General features: G+C 34.7%; 1 protein-coding gene across 5 annotated transcripts in view; it reads right to left on the bottom strand.

Moving 5' to 3' along the window:
* Positions 1-17,012, bottom strand: part of CFAP47 (cilia and flagella associated protein 47) — a 274,906-nt gene that overhangs the window by 229,960 nt on the left and 27,934 nt on the right. For 4 of the 5 annotated variants that reach the window (XR_012578854.1, XM_026791865.2, XM_074534560.1 and 1 more), the window contains 5 exons: positions 11,918-12,068; positions 10,140-10,240; positions 8,878-9,037; positions 4,127-4,319; positions 2,558-2,767 (listed from right to left, as the gene is read on the bottom strand). Coding sequence is in view for 4 of the 5 variants with exons in the window: in XM_026791865.2 (XP_026647666.2) it covers positions 2,558-2,767; positions 4,127-4,319; positions 8,878-9,037; positions 10,140-10,240; positions 11,918-12,068 (815 nt within the window). In the remaining variant the exon portion in view is untranslated. The remainder of the gene's footprint in view (positions 1-2,557; positions 2,768-4,126; positions 4,320-8,877; positions 9,038-10,139; positions 10,241-11,917; positions 12,069-17,012) is intronic. The other variant, XM_074534558.1, reaches the window with a different exon arrangement.

The raw sequence follows: 17,012 nt of genomic DNA, 5'->3' as shown, positions 1-17,012 counted from the left end.
GGAGTGACAGAGAGGCTTTGGTGGGTGCCTGACATCCAGCCAGGATCAACCCCTGTGGAGTGTTTATCTCCTGCTTTGAAATATGCCTAGAACTAGTTCTGCTTAGCAGTTAAGGCTTTTTTTCTGAGAAAATTGAAAAAAAATATTGTAGAATACAATATTTTACCAACCTCTGAAAATCTTGACTTGCTTATTTTAATAAGAATATCCCAGAATACAGAATAGGAGTTGAAGTTCAAAAGTTTAGTTCAAATCATTTTAAAGTACATATTATCACTTTGAAAATGGAAATATAAAGAGAGAACACCTGAAAAATTAATACATCTTCAGCAACTGATACTGTGAGATTTCACGGCCTATTAAACAGTCCAGGAACTTTTTCAAGACCAGTTAGCCTTTATAGGTGTTATAAAAGGTTATAGGTTTCATTGTTTTATTAGTAAAGATCAAGAAGACCCTGAAATCTTGTATTTCTAAAATACTCAAATTAACAAAGTAGTTTAAATTCATTAGATATATGGTTTGAACCAAATTGTTCAAATGCTCAGATAATTGGTTGAATCAGGTTTGAACATGTTGCACAGGGCTCCCATAGGGGCTGGCAGGAATGAGGAGAAGATATGCAGAGAACAAGAAATTCCAGCTCCATGTTATTACAGAGTGCAATATCAAAGCACATATAGTACCAGCAGTGTTATCCAGACTTGGATTTATCATGGAATTATCATAGAGATTATTAGAAGAAGGAGGAAACAGTCAGTCTCAGTTACTGAGACATTTCTAAGTGAAGAAAAGAATTATTTCTGGTTGCAATAAAAATAATTTCATCTGAAAGCCAATAGGAATAATATTCCCACACTGACCAAAGACACACCCATAATTATTTCATTTCTGATGCTGTGTTATGTCACCCAGTTTTGCTCAGGTTTTCACCTGCTCCTAAAGCCACCCACAACTCAACTGCCTGTCAGGAAATCCCATACACATTAGTAACTGCTGTTATGAGTTCTGTCCTTTAACAGATACTTTAGTTCTACATTTTAAAACCCAGCAACAATTCTGAAATGATTTGACATTCGAGAGAATTAATTTTTTCACCCTCATGAGCAGGAATGGCTGTTAAGGTTATTTAGATGACTTTTATTTGCTATCTTTTTTTAAGAAACACATTCAGTTTGCCTTTAAATTGAGGGTCATATTCTTTATTTCCTTTTAATGGCAGATATAGAAAAGATTTTATTACACAGGAGGAATTTTTATTTCTCTATAACAAGATCTGAGAAGCTGCTACTGCATCATATAAAAAGTTATTAAAACTAAATATTGTGCCTGCTCAGAAGCTACATTTCAGATTTGATCATAAGCTTAAATTGTTCTTTTCTTGTAATTACAGCAAGCTTTAGCACATTTATGAACCACACCCCACACAATGATTAAATCCTATAAATAAATAAAATTAATAACAAACAGATTCTTTGCTGACAATGTATACAGAAAAATATGAAATATTAACCCAGAGAGCAGCAATAACCTGAATATCCATAACCCTTGCATCAAAATAATATAAAATTTAGTTTTATGTTTGTTTGAAAGCCCATTTTAAGCTGCAGATGAAATTATTTATCTCTCAAAATAGTTGCTTTAGTCAAAAAAACTAAATACAGGACTTTGATAGAAACAATGCCCATCTTTCTTAATCTTGCATTCACCCTCTAATTCCATCCCTGACAGAGCTGAAGAGATGAGTTACCAGTAGATATGAATGAGATCTTGAAACAAGACCTTAAGAGGGACACTTAGATGGATTTTACCTAAGAGACCTAAGCTGAATTTTTTAGTCTTGAATGTAACTCAGTTGAAAAAAAGAAATAAATGTCTATCTTTCATTTTCATTTTTTTTTCACTGGATTCTTGTGGAAAACTGAAAGTTAGAAACTTCCACAGACACTGAAGAGTTTGATCTGCAGCCTTGGAAGAAGCTTGGATTGATGTAAAAATAAAGTACACAGACATTAAGTAGAAAAATCATAAACTTATGTTTCTATAGTTGTAAGTAAGAGTATGCCTTAAGTAAAAAATTGTATTAATAAGATGGTGAAGGGTTTATAATGCAGGGGTGTTATTGTACAGAGTAAGCTAAGAGTTTAGAAGTTACAATAGAAGCATATTTGTGAACATGTAATAGCAGACCACTGGATAAAAGTATCTGCAGTGCAGCAGAATAAAGTAAAGGTGATAGGTCAGAAAAGCAAAATAAACTTTGTGGCAACTGTCCATCAGATTAGAAAGTTCTATATTGTCTTAGAATGAAGCACTTGTGACTACTTTGAGCTATGGCTGATTGGCTGCTCCTTTGAAATCTCACAGCCTTTGAGACTGAGGTTTACCTGAGCAATAAATCATTCTTAGCCCAACTGTCGTCCCAATTCTTCATTAAAAGCAGTGATAACAATAGATTCTTGTGTTCCTTGACCCAACTCCTGTGAGTTCTGTGTTTTATATCCAGCTTGGCCAGTCTGGAACCTTCCCCCAGGTGAATCTGAATTGCACACTTTACCTGTTATCTTCTTGGTCAATAAATAAGATTTCCCCTAAGAATGACATTGGCTTTGATGAACTGAAGCTGATGCGGCAGGTCATTTCATTAGCTGTGCCATCTGATGAAAGAACAACATTTTCTCCCTCTGGGAACTCCACAAAAAAAGGGCAAGTCCTGGTACCATCTGCAAGTTCAAGCTCAGGAAGTTTAACTCTAATTTGTGAATCCCTGTGTTAAACATAAATAGTAGGTGCTTGTGGTCACAGGATTGCAGTAATCAAGTTAATTCATAGATTTTCACATTCACAAAACTCTTTCACAGCTGAATACAGAATAACAACTTTAGTTCTCAAGTGCAAATCAAATGAAACTAATTTGAAAAATTAAATTCTTCCATCATTTAGATGCTAGTTTCTTTTCTTTGTATGTATCTGAACATTTTATGCTGGCCCGCAATATCTGAACATCCCAATAAAATTTCTACTTAACTGTACTACAAAAGGCATAATGAGTTTTCTGAAACTTAAAGCTTTCACTAATGTTTATTAAATTACACTACTGCACAATTAAGTTATAAAGTTATAAAACAGAAATATTAAGGGTAAATTTGTGAAGATGCTGAAGACACTTCATTATGTAGTTATGTAGTTCCAGGTTTCAGCTCTGAAATAAGAACAGCAGTCAGTCCAGACCCATGTGAAATCCCTTCAGTTCCAACCACTGAGCTACTGACAACAGACAAATCACTTGATAAATCAGCACAACTCAAACAAGACAAGACAGTAATAATTTGAAGGTAATTTCATTAATTTATAACAAAAGGAAATTTTTGCTGTAATTCTAGTATTGAAATGATACCTTCACAAACATAGCAAACAAATATCAGTACTCTTTACTAATTACAAACAGCAAAGCTAAATCTTGGAAATTTGAATAGTTGCAATGCTAAATTATACCACATTATATAAAAATTACAAAAAGTCTGTTTTATATTCAAGTACCAGAATGGAGTGAGTGATCCACAGACAAATAAAAAATATACGGATTTCTTATTGAAACAAGGGGCAGGATTAAAACATTTCTGCTGTCCTTTTCAATAAAACCTCACCTGAAAAGAAGGAAGGAAAAAACCACCAAGAACTACAACCCCACCAACTGTTCAATTAGCTAAACCTCAAACCAGCTGAGTAGAAAAAATAAAATGACAGAAAGATTTCATGTTACCACAATGTGAAAAATTAGAAATAAGATTTAAAACCTTAGTATCTGGTTAAAAACAACAAAAAATCCTGGTAAGTCTCTTCTTTGAATATTTTTGTTATCCATAGTAATCTTCTATTTCTGGTATAAATTCATAGAGTGAAGATATCAGAATTTACACTTCACAAAGCAGGTATGTTTGAGGAAAGAACATGGGCTGGTTGAAGATTTAACAGTATTAATTAATTTTCTCTTAAATATACAGATTCTTCTGCTGAGCATAAAACTAATACTAACATTCACAAACAAATAACAATTCACTTTCTCAGAAATAAATGAAACAAACAATTATTCATGATTTCTGTAATAAATATATGACATTTTTACCTTAAAAAATCCTGCGGAATGATGGTGACGTCTGCTTCAGTTTCCACACCCAGAGGAACTGGCATCAGCATTAAAAAGGGGGGATGGAAATCCATTTTTGGTGACCTCAGTGTGCCAGACAATGTTAGTATGTATCGTGCTGGATTGTTATTTAGATGCAAGATTATTTCAGATGTATATGTCCCAGGACAAGCTGTTGAAAAAGTTTAAAAATATACATATAAGTTACCACAAATACAGGAATGTATAAATGTATAATAAAGGAGTATAGTAAGAGATTTGGGGTTGGAATTTTTGTTTGCTTTTTTTTTTTTTTTAATTTAGTACTGCTTTCTTTCTCAAAATGTAGTTTAACATAACATAAATATTGTAGGAGAAGAGTGTTTATTAAGAAAGCTCAGAACACTTGCCTTTAGCGAACCAGAAATTCACATTTTTTTTTAACTTGCCAGAATTTTTCTAATTTCAATAAATGAGTTTATTGCATTAATATCCCATTATATATAATACCAATACAACAGCAGAATTTTAAGAATTGCAGTCATACTTTGAATTACACTAATTAACACAGTGAATGCATATTTTATAAAGGAGTAACTATTGGAATCATCTGCCAAGACAAGGAAAAGTTGGTACCTTTTAAGAGTGCAATTACACCACTTCAAAGATGCCTCCAAAACCTACAGAGTGGCCAAGCAGTCTCACACAAGGCAGCAGGAGGTTCCACCCTGCACTCAGAGCATCTCCCATTTCACAAAATCATTCAGCTTGGAGAAAATCTTAAAGGTCATCAAATCCAACTGCAACCCTCATATTGTCAAGTCCACCAAAAAAAAAAAGGGAAGGGATGGCCAAATATTTTTCTCCATGTGCTCTCTACAGCACAGCTGGGCATGACAACAGCAGGGATAGATTTCCTTGTGCTCTGCCCCTTCTCAGGCACCTTGCTCCCTGCTGCAAGGCAGTTCTCTCTAGGACGGAAAAACACTTTTTTTTTTTTTCACTGATACAGGGAACAAAGTACTTCCTTCCACAGCTGTTAAACTATGAAAGTGACATTCCAAACCATGCAGTGCCATCTACCCAACTCTCCGTCATTCTCTCCTGCTGAAGAGCTAGCAAAATCAGCAATTTTGAGGGCAAACTAATAAAAACTCCTGGATTTAGAAATAAATCTGCAATAATGTGTTGGAAAACAACCCAAAAATTTTCATTAAATTTTTGAGAAAAACACCTTTTCCTTTGATTACCCTCAATTAGATCAGTCTGGAAACACTTTCACCTAATAATAAAGATAGCAAAAAGAAATTTTGTATTTTATGTGTCTGCATGATCATCTACATGTCACAGAACAAAATACACAATGGAGTCTTCTGAGATTATCTCAGATCATTACTTCCACAGCCTGAGAAAGAGCTGTCAGTGTTTACATACAAAAAGAAGAAAATCTAGTGTCTTCAAAGTCCTTTGTCTTTTTCCCTTCCTGTAAGAGCTAATTTCCTAATGGAGATGACAAGAGAAGAGCATCATGGATGCTGTTATGTCACCAGAACATGACCTGTGGATCCCTTCATTCAAACCAACAAACATGAAAATGCAAACTGAAAACCAGCTCTAAGGGGAATCTGCTGAGAAAGCATCAGAAAAAAAATCCTGGAGATGGATGAAGAGCCAAACAGGGTATTTCTTACAAGCTTGTAAGAAAGGATGTTCTGTATAAGCTCCTCCCATGTACCACAACTGAGCTGTACCAAAACCATATTTCTGGTGTCCTCTCTTCATCCACGTGTGTGACAAGGTGAAGTGAAAGGACATAACCAATAAATACCATAGGGATGGAACACAGGGAAGGAAGAAAAGTACAGGAGCATATATCAGTACCAAAGAATATGCATTTTTCACTAACTCACATTTTAAAATATTTGTATTAACCACAGTTTCAAAGTTAGGCAATAGTAGTGTTAAGTTTTTCTCATAAAAACTTTCCATCTATACTTTCCATGCCAGAGAAACCCTGGCTCACCCAGAGAGCAGAACAGACAGTGCCTATCCTGCATCACTGATCATTCTGTGTGTGGATCCACACATTTACTAACACCAAAATTCAGTATAGTATCCAAACCAATAGATTATTGCTTATGTCAGAAACATCAGGATAATGCAATACCATGATCATTCTAAACAGATACAAAGACAAAAAACCCATGAATTCTGACATTTATTAAGATTTGTTCGTTAGTTTGGAATATCTAGGAACAGTGATTTCAGGATATTTCATGTTAAATAAATTACATATAAATTAATGAAAATTATGTCCTGAACTGACAGCTGAAGTCAAGAATTTGTTCTACTCCTCACACCTTTCATGACTGCTGTCAAAGCCTGAGCTGCTGCTACCATTCTGAGATACCACCACTAATTTCTAGTCCAGCAGATGTGAATATTTTCCTTAGGGATTTTTGATGGTACTTAAAAATTTGTCAATCTAAATCTGCCAAGGGCTAAAAAAATCTGTAGAATTATATGGGAAATATTTTCTCCAGGAATATTAACTCTATATTTTCAGAGTTTATGAGAAGAAAGGAAAAACATGCTCTGCTCTTCTCCCCCTCTTAAGTTTGTATTATACGGTTATGCAGTTCCTATATTTGTCTCCCAAAAGCACATTTTCAGTTTAGTTGGACCTTATGATAATTCAGGTGCTATTGCATCTATATCCCTTCAACATTAATAGGTACCACTGAACAATTTGCATACAGTGAAATACAGACTTCAAAGCAGAAAAGCCAAAGACAGCTAGAACTTACAGGTATCCTACAAAAAAAAAAAAAATAAAAAAGCTCAGAAGTAAAATAGCAGCTTCTTCACAGAATTTGTTAAAGGTCACAGCTATTTAATATCTTGATGTTGCAGAAAAAAAATTAAAAAACAAAAGACCACACAATCAAAGTATCAAAGTTGTCATTTGTTCCCATTACACAATTATCACATCTTCCAGCATCTCTGAACTCCCAGTAAGGGAACCCAAGAGCACAAATTCCATGTAACTTCCTTTGCTGCAGATAAGTTTTTTCATATGAAAATTAGACATAGTGAAAAATGTTTTTAGACTGTTTATGCATTATACTATAAAACAGCAGAAGAGGATCATATTAATACATCTTCAATTCTTGAAAATCTCTGGTTTTAGAATAGTTTTTAATAGGTAGCATGATTATACCACCAACTTAAACTCTTTCATTTAATGAAACATTGCATTTTATTATAGCATTTTGTAGTCTATCATAACTGCTGCAGCATATTTAAATAAATTACCCTAATGCACACTCAAAGTTCATTTTACAGTTTGTTCACCCCCCCACATACTACAATTTTACAGCACAAGCCTATGGAAGTGATTAGCAGCCCATGTTCATTAACCAGGTGTCCTGTGTGGGTTTGGATGTATCTAATGCTCTCTTACAAAAGAATAATGATATGCACTGAAGGTACAGCATAAATAGGATATAAATCATAGGAAAATACGTAGAACATTGAATTAAGGGTAATTGATCTTTACAGTTATTTATGACTTTCTGTAAACAAAAGATATGGGAACACAGCAAAAATACAGATATCTTCAAATTACAGTAATTCATCAGTCATATATATATATATATATACACACACATCTGCATTTACACAATTTATCCAGTAATTCAAAATATTGGCTTTTTTTTATGCTGTTCTCTGCTTCACAGTCTACAACAAGCAACTCCAAGCAACATGTGCAATTAAACACTGCTCTTGCATATTCACAACATTTACAGAACCATACTTAATGCACTTTTCTCAATTTATCATAGAGTCATGGCAAGAGCTATTTTTCTTTTTTTTTATTAAATTGTTTCCAGTTCTTAACTGAGGTTGGAGATTTCAGCGCTATGATGAAGAATAACAGCAACATCTTTCTTTAGGACAGGGATGCTCACTTGCTGACTCAGCATCAGATCTAACACAACAACTTTCCTTCCCCTTGACAATGCTGTAGCCCCAAAAGCACTGCACTGAAACTGCCAGGAGGGTGGGGTTCTGTGGGTATCAGCTGCATTTGCTGGTGAGATTTAACAGCTCAAGTACAGTGTTACACCCTATGGATCTTAGATATCACTGTCTACTTTAAACCCTTGGTAGGGAAAAAGTAGAATCTTAATTTTCCAATTCTTCTATTCCTTTTCTGGAGTTATGTGGTTGATTATCATCTTCCCTTATTCTTCCAAGTTTTGTTAGAAATCTATTTTACAAATTTTATTTAGGGACTGGTTGCCTGACCAGCCTACTCCAAAAAATACCACAGATGAATTATTTTAAATCATAATGAAGCGGGAAATTTCTATTCTTATCTAAATTATGGCTATTTAGAGTAAAGTTTAAAAGCATACCATGAAAAGCTTTACTACCCAAGTCAGCCAACCTAAATGCACCTGAAGTAGCAGCTCTGAAGATGATACACCTATCCCAGTTCTTGATGCTTTATGTGTGAAAAACCTGATGCTTTCTATGTGCAAAGCAGACTTTTCAAATAATGCAATTTCAAAGACAGTGATTCCATGCTTTTTGTTAGGTCTGCAGCTGTCCTATTTTCTCAGAACCAAAAAAAAAAAAATCTTCAGTTGATCAAAATAAGTACTACTATTGATTCATCACAAAATCCCACTTAAACATCCCTGTGCAAACGGCCAATCTGTAGAAGAATTAATGGAATTACTTACGAGGCCAGAAGGACACAGCAATGCTGACTTCTTGTTTTTTACAAACACGTCCATGCTTCTGACTAAATCTGAAAACACCATCTTCTATATTTTTGTCTACATCATCAAAATTCAATTTCCACATCACATCCTCTCTTGCAAGACACTTCAGGACAAGGTTCTGTAAATATTTTCAGAAAAGGACAGATGTTGAGCGAGGGAAAGTAGCAAACACTGTGACACTTTTCACATTGCTTTCTCCTAAGCATTCTTTGTGCAGACGCACCAGAGGGAAAGCAAGATCAACTCAGTTTATTACATCTGTGGGGTGCAAAGGTGAGCATGCCTGTCTGCACAGACTAGATCTTCCCACATTCACCACATTCACCAAGAGAATACTGTCTTTCCAGAAAGGAAAAACCTCATTTAAGTGAGGTAAATAGATCAAGCATCACAGTGGGAGTGCTCAAACAAACAGAATGAGGACTTATTCCTGATAAAAATGAAGCACAGTAAGCACTAAACCCATGGCTCACATCTAGACTTACAGGTGGAGATGTTGAAAATGGAAGAATTTCAGAATAGATTTTCAAAACCCATTCTTTCAATTCAGTAAGATGACAGAGGAAACAAAAAAAAAAAAAAAATTTAATTTCTTCATTTCAGAGTTACTCTCTCAGCTTTTGAAACACGCCTAGCTAGAAAAATGCCTTGACTTTGTACTATCATTGATTCCTGAATGCATTTGAAAAAGCATTTCAAGTGTTTTCATCATTGCCAAAAATATTTTTTTCCTAATTTCTAACTGAAGTCCTCAGGTATTAAAGACAATAAATTATGTTATGATATGTTTTGCATTCATACATATTATCTGTGTTGCAAATATTAAATTTAGTGTCCTTTTGCCCCTATTAAGCCCTAAGTCATGACAAGGAATTTTTTGGGAGAGTGTCAGTTGGCACAGTCCCTACCATAAAAGCACTGGGACAGCAGCTTCACTGTTTGGCACAAGGCACAAATCAGTTGCATCCTGGCCCCATCACTGTCTCATTTACTGGTATAGGCAGATGCAGAAAATATTCAGAATTATACTATTCATATTCTTTATTAATTATACTATTCTATTTCTTACACAATTTATGTTCAATTTCTCATAGTGCCCACATTTTCATATTGTCAGAGTTAGCACAAGCCCAATTTTAAATTTTGGAAAAAATTTACAGTGATTAAAAGACAAACACGAAATCAAAAACTGAACAAAATGACAATGCCAATGTCATTACCTGAGAACTCACACTCCTATCAGCAGTACTGGAACGCATGTCACTCAAATGTTCTTCAAATTTAAATTCCATTGAGGAGAACTCCATCAGTGGTTGAAGTCCTATTAGAGAAAAACAATTTTAAATGTTTACACAGCATCATTTGACAAATATTTTCTCAAAGTACCTCTATAAAATTATTGTTTCTGTACATGTTTAGGGAAAACGTTTCTCCCCTTTTTGATCCTCCTATACTATATACATTATTACTGTGATTTAACTTATTATGACTATTTAGTGACATTAAAATTATTTAAATTTTATATCTACCAGAGTTATAGCACCTTTCCATATCACAAGAGCCATATGATCTTCCTTCTGCAGATGTATGCACTTACACTTCTGATAGTAACCAAGACTTGGAAGATTTTATATAAAAGAGCATTTCTCCTAATTTCATAGAGCTTCAACAAAAAATCATCACAATGTATGAATTTTTAAAATGGGAGTTTAGAAAAACAGAGATATGTGTTCCCACAGCCTCATCTTACTTCTTGGAAACAGCCCTGGAAATGAACCAAATGAACCTAGCCAGCACAGAGAATCCTTTTATTAAAATCTGCACGTCTGCTCCATTCTCAGCAGTGAGCAATTCTCTTGTCCCTCTAAAAAACCCAAAGAATTTCCTAATCACATGTATCACATTATGTAAACAACAATATTATCTATATTTCTCTAAATCATAGGCACATAAACATGCACTATACATTTGTGACTTGAATTCATATTTTCATTTAGTGATGTTTTTCCTAATAATCTCAAAGACATATGTACACTCACCTTTATTCTATATGTTTTCCAATTACATGTATTTTAGAAGCATTTAATGTGAATTTCCTTTCAAGACAATACCTGAGAAGGTCTCTCAGATTTCTTTGAAATTTCAAAAGATCTCAAAAGACTTAAGAGAAAAATGAAGGGGAAAAAAAATCAAATATAGACAAATCCTAATAAATTTGAATTGCTTTTACCCCACTTTACATATTTAATTGGCCAAGCCTTCTTAAGTGCTCCCAAGAGATTTAAACATTACACAAACATCATTCTAGGAAGACACTCTGTACTTCACTCCTATCTCAAATAAAAAGTGGTTATAAATTAAAAACTGAGATTAGGAAAGCCAGTGTATTCAAATGTTCACAATTTATAGATCTACATGACAGTAAGAATAAGACAGAAGATTAAGAGAACCACAAATTATTTCTAAGAAAATCAGATGAGAATTATATAAGATATCAATTTCTTTGCTGCAGGCAAATGGCCTGCAACTTTGGCTATTAACAACCTCTGATAAGCCAGACGGAATGAGGGACATTCAGAGGCATTTTGAAAGAGTTTTAGGTACAGTTAGAGATCCTAGTTTTGACAGGAGAATTCTACAAAAGAGTATGACTATTCTACCTTTCTACACTTCCCAGAGGAACTGTTTTAATTACTGGGATTTGCATGACGTAGTCTAGAAATACTAATAAATTGATAGACACAAAAAAGAGCTTTGGTAAACTATTTTTATATAAGACAAATACAAAAAAATATTTTCTCCCCATCATGATTAGGTATAGAAAGTTCAGCTTCGAGCATATTCTAAAAACACGAATCAAAACTTGAAAATTTTGCAAGTTTCCAAGAAATGTACAAATTACACAAATTCCAATTAAGCATCCATTCTCTGCAAAGCAAAACCATCACTCCAAGCCTCTGTATCCAGCAGGTGTGTAAAGGAGGCCGGGCTCACCCACCATTGGCCCTGACTCTGCAGACGGGCAGGGCTGGGCTCTCCGGGGGAGGCAGGGGCGCGGGGGCCCCGCGCTTCAGGGGCGCCGCAGGAGCTGGAGCTGGGTACGTGGCCCGAGGAACGGCAATTGGGAGAATGAAGTCATATGCTGCCACCTAAAGGGAAAGAAAATATCGTGGTCATTTTCCCAAAAAAATCATAGGTACCTCCTGAACTATCTGAGTGGTTTGGTGTTTTGGCAGAATTATTGCAATTCTGGATTAACAGTATTTTCATTTATTCAAACTCAGAATCAGTTCTCTAAGTAAGCAGTGCCCAGGTATTTTTTCCCCATTAAGGAAAAGCTCTATGATCAAAAGTATCAGGTTTATCAGCAGAGCTACAGACAAGGCTTCTGATAAGTCAGTGTCATGTTCCACTCCTGCCATCCTCATGAATAGAAAAAGATTGGAGCCATGGCCCAAATGCAGAAGCTCATGTGAGCAAAGAGGAGGGAAAACAAAGCTACATCAGTTATGGAAGCCCTTCTCAAAGGCTGTAGAGCAAAGGTCAACCATTACAGTACACCCAGCATAAACAAAATGGGCTCTGAGATCAAAGGTGAAATATCAGTTAAAACTGAGAAACCTTGGGGAAAAAAAGTCTTAAAACTTTTGTCATGAAATGCCACTGAATTCTAGAAGTCTAAATTCCAGTGCTTTTGATGCTCATTTTATCTGTGCTATCACATCCCCAAGTGGAATTTCAAACATAAGAAATGGTGTGTTTTGTACAGAATCTTCTTTTTTTACAGACTGGGCATCAGAAAGGCCAAATTTATTTCAGAAAGCACATTTAAAGAGATTTCTTGCCTCTTGCTCTGTCTTTTCAAGGACCAACACACTAAGATAGTATGTTCTCCAGATAAAAGGTATGGATAACCTTAATATAGGTAATGGAAAAAACCCCAAAACTTCTGCACTAAAACCACTGTTATAGTCCTTCAAATCCTGTTTTCACCTTGAAGGCCACAGAAATCTTAGAAAGGAATTAAACCTATAAAATCTTCATGCTGCTTAGAAAAAGCAGTAAAACCAGCTATATAAAGATGCTATGAATCATTTAAAAGCTTTCAAAACCTGCAGAAAATAGTGCATCATTCTTCACTTTCACATCTCTGGTAGCAAGAAAAATATAGAAATGATAGGAAAGAAAACCAAAAGTGTCCTAAGTCAAGGCATGAGGCACAAATCCATCTGTAACTCTTACTGAGAAGCAAGCACACAGCACTGGGAGTGTGTGGAGTTCCAGCAGGGTCTGTGACACATAATTACACACTTCTGGAGAGTGAGGTGTGTGCTGAGCCTTGTGCAATGTTTTGTCTTTTTGTGCTCAGCTCACAAGGAAAGCGTTGAATGAGGACAAGTTTTGCAGCAAGATTACCACAGTCCCTTGTTTATATTGATACTTCAAATCTAATCATGATTAGATTTTATAATATACTGCCTTTTCAAAATTGACATTTAATATTTTTAGTAACTAAAACTCAAGAGATGTCAAAAAGATTGAGTAAAAATCTCCTGCTTTGAATTATATACACTTCTACTTTTAATATCTCAAGTCACCCACATAAAACACTTCATCAAGTTACATCTTCAAAATACGTTCTTGTAACAAAGCTAATTTTGTTTAAATTTGGTGAGATTAAAATGTTCAGCCTATTACAGATTTCATGACAGCACAGGCTGTGCAAAGGAGTGCAGTCTAGCACAGCAATTGCTCTTCATCAGTGCTGGTATCTTTAGGCCAGACAGCAAAACATGGAATCCCTTTTTCTTTCTCCTAAAGTAGCAAATCAAAACCTGTTTTTCATCCCAACTAACAAGAAAAAAATAGTTTCTTCTTACTATACAACAAAAGGGTTATTTTCTAAGAACTGGCAAACATAAGCAAATATGTGAAAGACTCAATTCACTACACAAAGATCATGATGTTCACTGAAAACTACTTTTGCTATGAAGTACAATGGTACAAATTCAAGGCCAAGATAACTCATAGAAATGTATTTATATAATTGAGAAAAAATCATAGGTCTTTTATTTTATTCATAAATTAACTGCCCATTATGCAAACTACATTACAAATGAAAAAGCCTTTAAAAATTCTGTGTAAGTAGAAATCAGATTATAATACATACACATATTGCTGAAACAGAATTAAAAATTCATTTCAGTTATTAGGACTTCCCTTTGCAAGTAGAATCATTAGGTTTCTTTCTATAAATATTAAAAAAACTCTTGATGATTAATTTTTCATTTTTCAAACTCCAGAATAGAAAATTCCCTCTTTTGCAAGATTACATACTTTACAAAGTAATTAGAATACTTAAAAAAATAAATGTTTAGGCTATTACTGGACTTATCATTACTTTTCAGATAATTTATGAATACTTTTTAGCTACTTATCTATTGAGATATTTTCCTGAAGCTGCATTTAACTTCACACACCAGAGAACATGGGAAGGGCAGGAAGGAAGAAGCCTAGAGAGAGTTCTTTCACAAACATTCCTGTTTGTTAATATCATTATAAAAATAATTTTTCCTGTCCTGATGTACACTGATTATGCATGTTGGTTGGAAAGGAGGAATCATCAACAAAGTGAGAGTTTTAGAATCAAAATACTTCAAAAGCTTTAAAAAGGTGAGACAAAAGAGGCTTTTTGTTGTGTGTTCACATGGAACACCTCCAAAGCATGCCAGAAGAAGGAGGCTGGTCAGGCTGCCACCAGAAGTTAGCTCTTCAAATAAAAACAACATTCTTGGAAACTTTTATTCAGATGGCATCTGAAAAAACTTTCCAATTATTTTTTTCACTAGAATTCATAAACAAATAGAAGCTGTTGGTCATCAGGAATCTGTGAGATTATGAAATCTCTGCTATCAAAACTCATTTGAATTTATGAAATAGTTTTGATATTAACAGTTTAGTATCTCTGAGCTCAAAACTGGGGATCCAGCATGGCTGAATGGCTTCCTGCCTTGGCCCTAAATATCTGGTATAGGACAAGAAATAAAAGGGAGGAAAGCCACCCCATCAAATATTACAAATAAAACAGTATTTTACATAAAATTCATGGATCAAAAATAAACTGAAGCACAGCTGTCAGGTGGCAATCTGAGAGTAGAAAAAAAGCATTCTTATTTTCAAAAAACACTTTCAAAGCTGTTACTTAATCTCTATCTTTTCTAAGTATTCCAAGGTAATAGTACATCTTAGAAAGAATAAAATCTATTTCTCTAATTACTATTCTAATAGAGCATGTATTCTCAAGGTTGAATAAAAATTTTGCTAATTTAGAAATCATATAGCTTGTTTAGCACAAAGAATATGTGACATCTCTCTAAAATTACAGTGTTTCCTTTCACAGTACAACTTCCAAGAGAATTTCACATAAATCAATAAGCTAATTTAGTACTTAGGATTACATTAAAACACCTGTAAAAGATAATAATACTCTTGTATTTATCATATAATACCATGCAGATTGTTCAAGTATCTTGAAGCATTTGTGAAAAGGCTGACCTTAAATTTTCTTTATTTGTAGCTCTAATACACAAATTCAGCAGGAGACAAAATGCAATGTACATTAAAAAAAAAATCAGTTTGATTCAAATTTAAACCTAACTGCAAAGCCAAGGGTTTATATCCTGCAATTGAATCCAATAGACACTCCCAGCCTTTCCTCAAATTTAAATGAGCTTTTCCTTAAGATATATTGAAATCTTTAATTCCCCCTGTTTTATATCACAGAAAAGCAGCTTCCACAATGAATAATGGAACTGCTGTTCAAAGCCATCATTCAAAGCACTGCAATAAAATTAAATCTTTCCTTTGTTTATGGTCAGAGGTGGTGCAGCAACAATACCCTGTAATTCCACAGCTGCAGATTTTCCATAGAATTCACTTCTTACACGACAAATCTGTTCTTTCATTAGAAAAAGGAAAAAAAAAGTCATTTAACTGGACAAAAACCCCACCAAAACACCTGCCACCTCCCTACAACAAGCTTATGCAATAAGCTCTGACAGGTGTGACTTGTTCTATTTATCTCAATCAAAGGCACTCCAAGGCTTCATTATTACCCAGCTGTGTATTTTGTCCTTTTTCCAAGATGCTGGAATTGGTTATTTTCCAGCAGGTTTTAAAAAAATATTTTAAAAACCCTCATTTTGAATCACTACTCTCCTGCACTTTGGTTTGCATGCTTTCCCCAGCAGACCCTGGAGGACCTCTGTGAGCAGGGGACAAACACAGACAGACAGACATAGATAATATAGATACAGATATAGATTATAAAGATATAGATGATGTCAATACTGCTTTCATTGACAGCTCTGACTTCCACAGCCACCAAACACCAAATACTAAGGTTAAACTCTCTGCAGTGAGGTGCAGAGCCCTGTCACCCCCAACACCCTCAAAGACACAGGAATAACAGCAAGGCACAGCCACACTGTGTCTGAGCAACATCCCAGCCTTATCCATAATGCATGGACTCCATTTTCTCACTTGGAACACTGAAGGAAATGCCTCAACATTTTTTAAGGTTTATTTTTTAAGCATGCCAAGACACTCCATCTCTAAGAGTGCCTTTTGATGTCCCATGTATTAATACATATTATATTTTAGTGAGAGCTGTAGCAGCTCTTCAGAGTTCCTATACATGTACTACATTTGTTGATCTGAAGGGTTTTTTTAGCAGAATTCAAGACTGCATTCAAGATTAAATTACTTGCAACCTTACATTAATAATTCAGGTAACTTTAATAAATTTTTAAGTACATTAAAACAATTTCAAGGGGTTTTTTATGTTTTTAGCAGTGCTCCTGAATTATTTCAACTTTTCCTTAGCTCTATTATCCACTTTGTTAAAGAAAACATCAGTATAGTGGGGGTTTGTTGGTTTGCGGGGTAGTGTTGTCAGTAATGACCACAACAGCAGGAAGTTCTAGTAAAACCAGAAGGCAGATAGAAAAGAATGTGACCTGATGGGATACAGAAGGTTTGCAGCAGCTGGGAGGTAAGCTGGGGAAGAGCAGTTATCAAAAAAACTGAGATGA

This window comes from Zonotrichia albicollis, chromosome 2 (genome assembly GCF_047830755.1).
Source record: "Zonotrichia albicollis isolate bZonAlb1 chromosome 2, bZonAlb1.hap1, whole genome shotgun sequence".
Taxonomy (NCBI): domain Eukaryota; kingdom Metazoa; phylum Chordata; class Aves; order Passeriformes; family Passerellidae; genus Zonotrichia; species Zonotrichia albicollis.
This window is presented reverse-complemented; position numbering and strand designations above follow the sequence as displayed.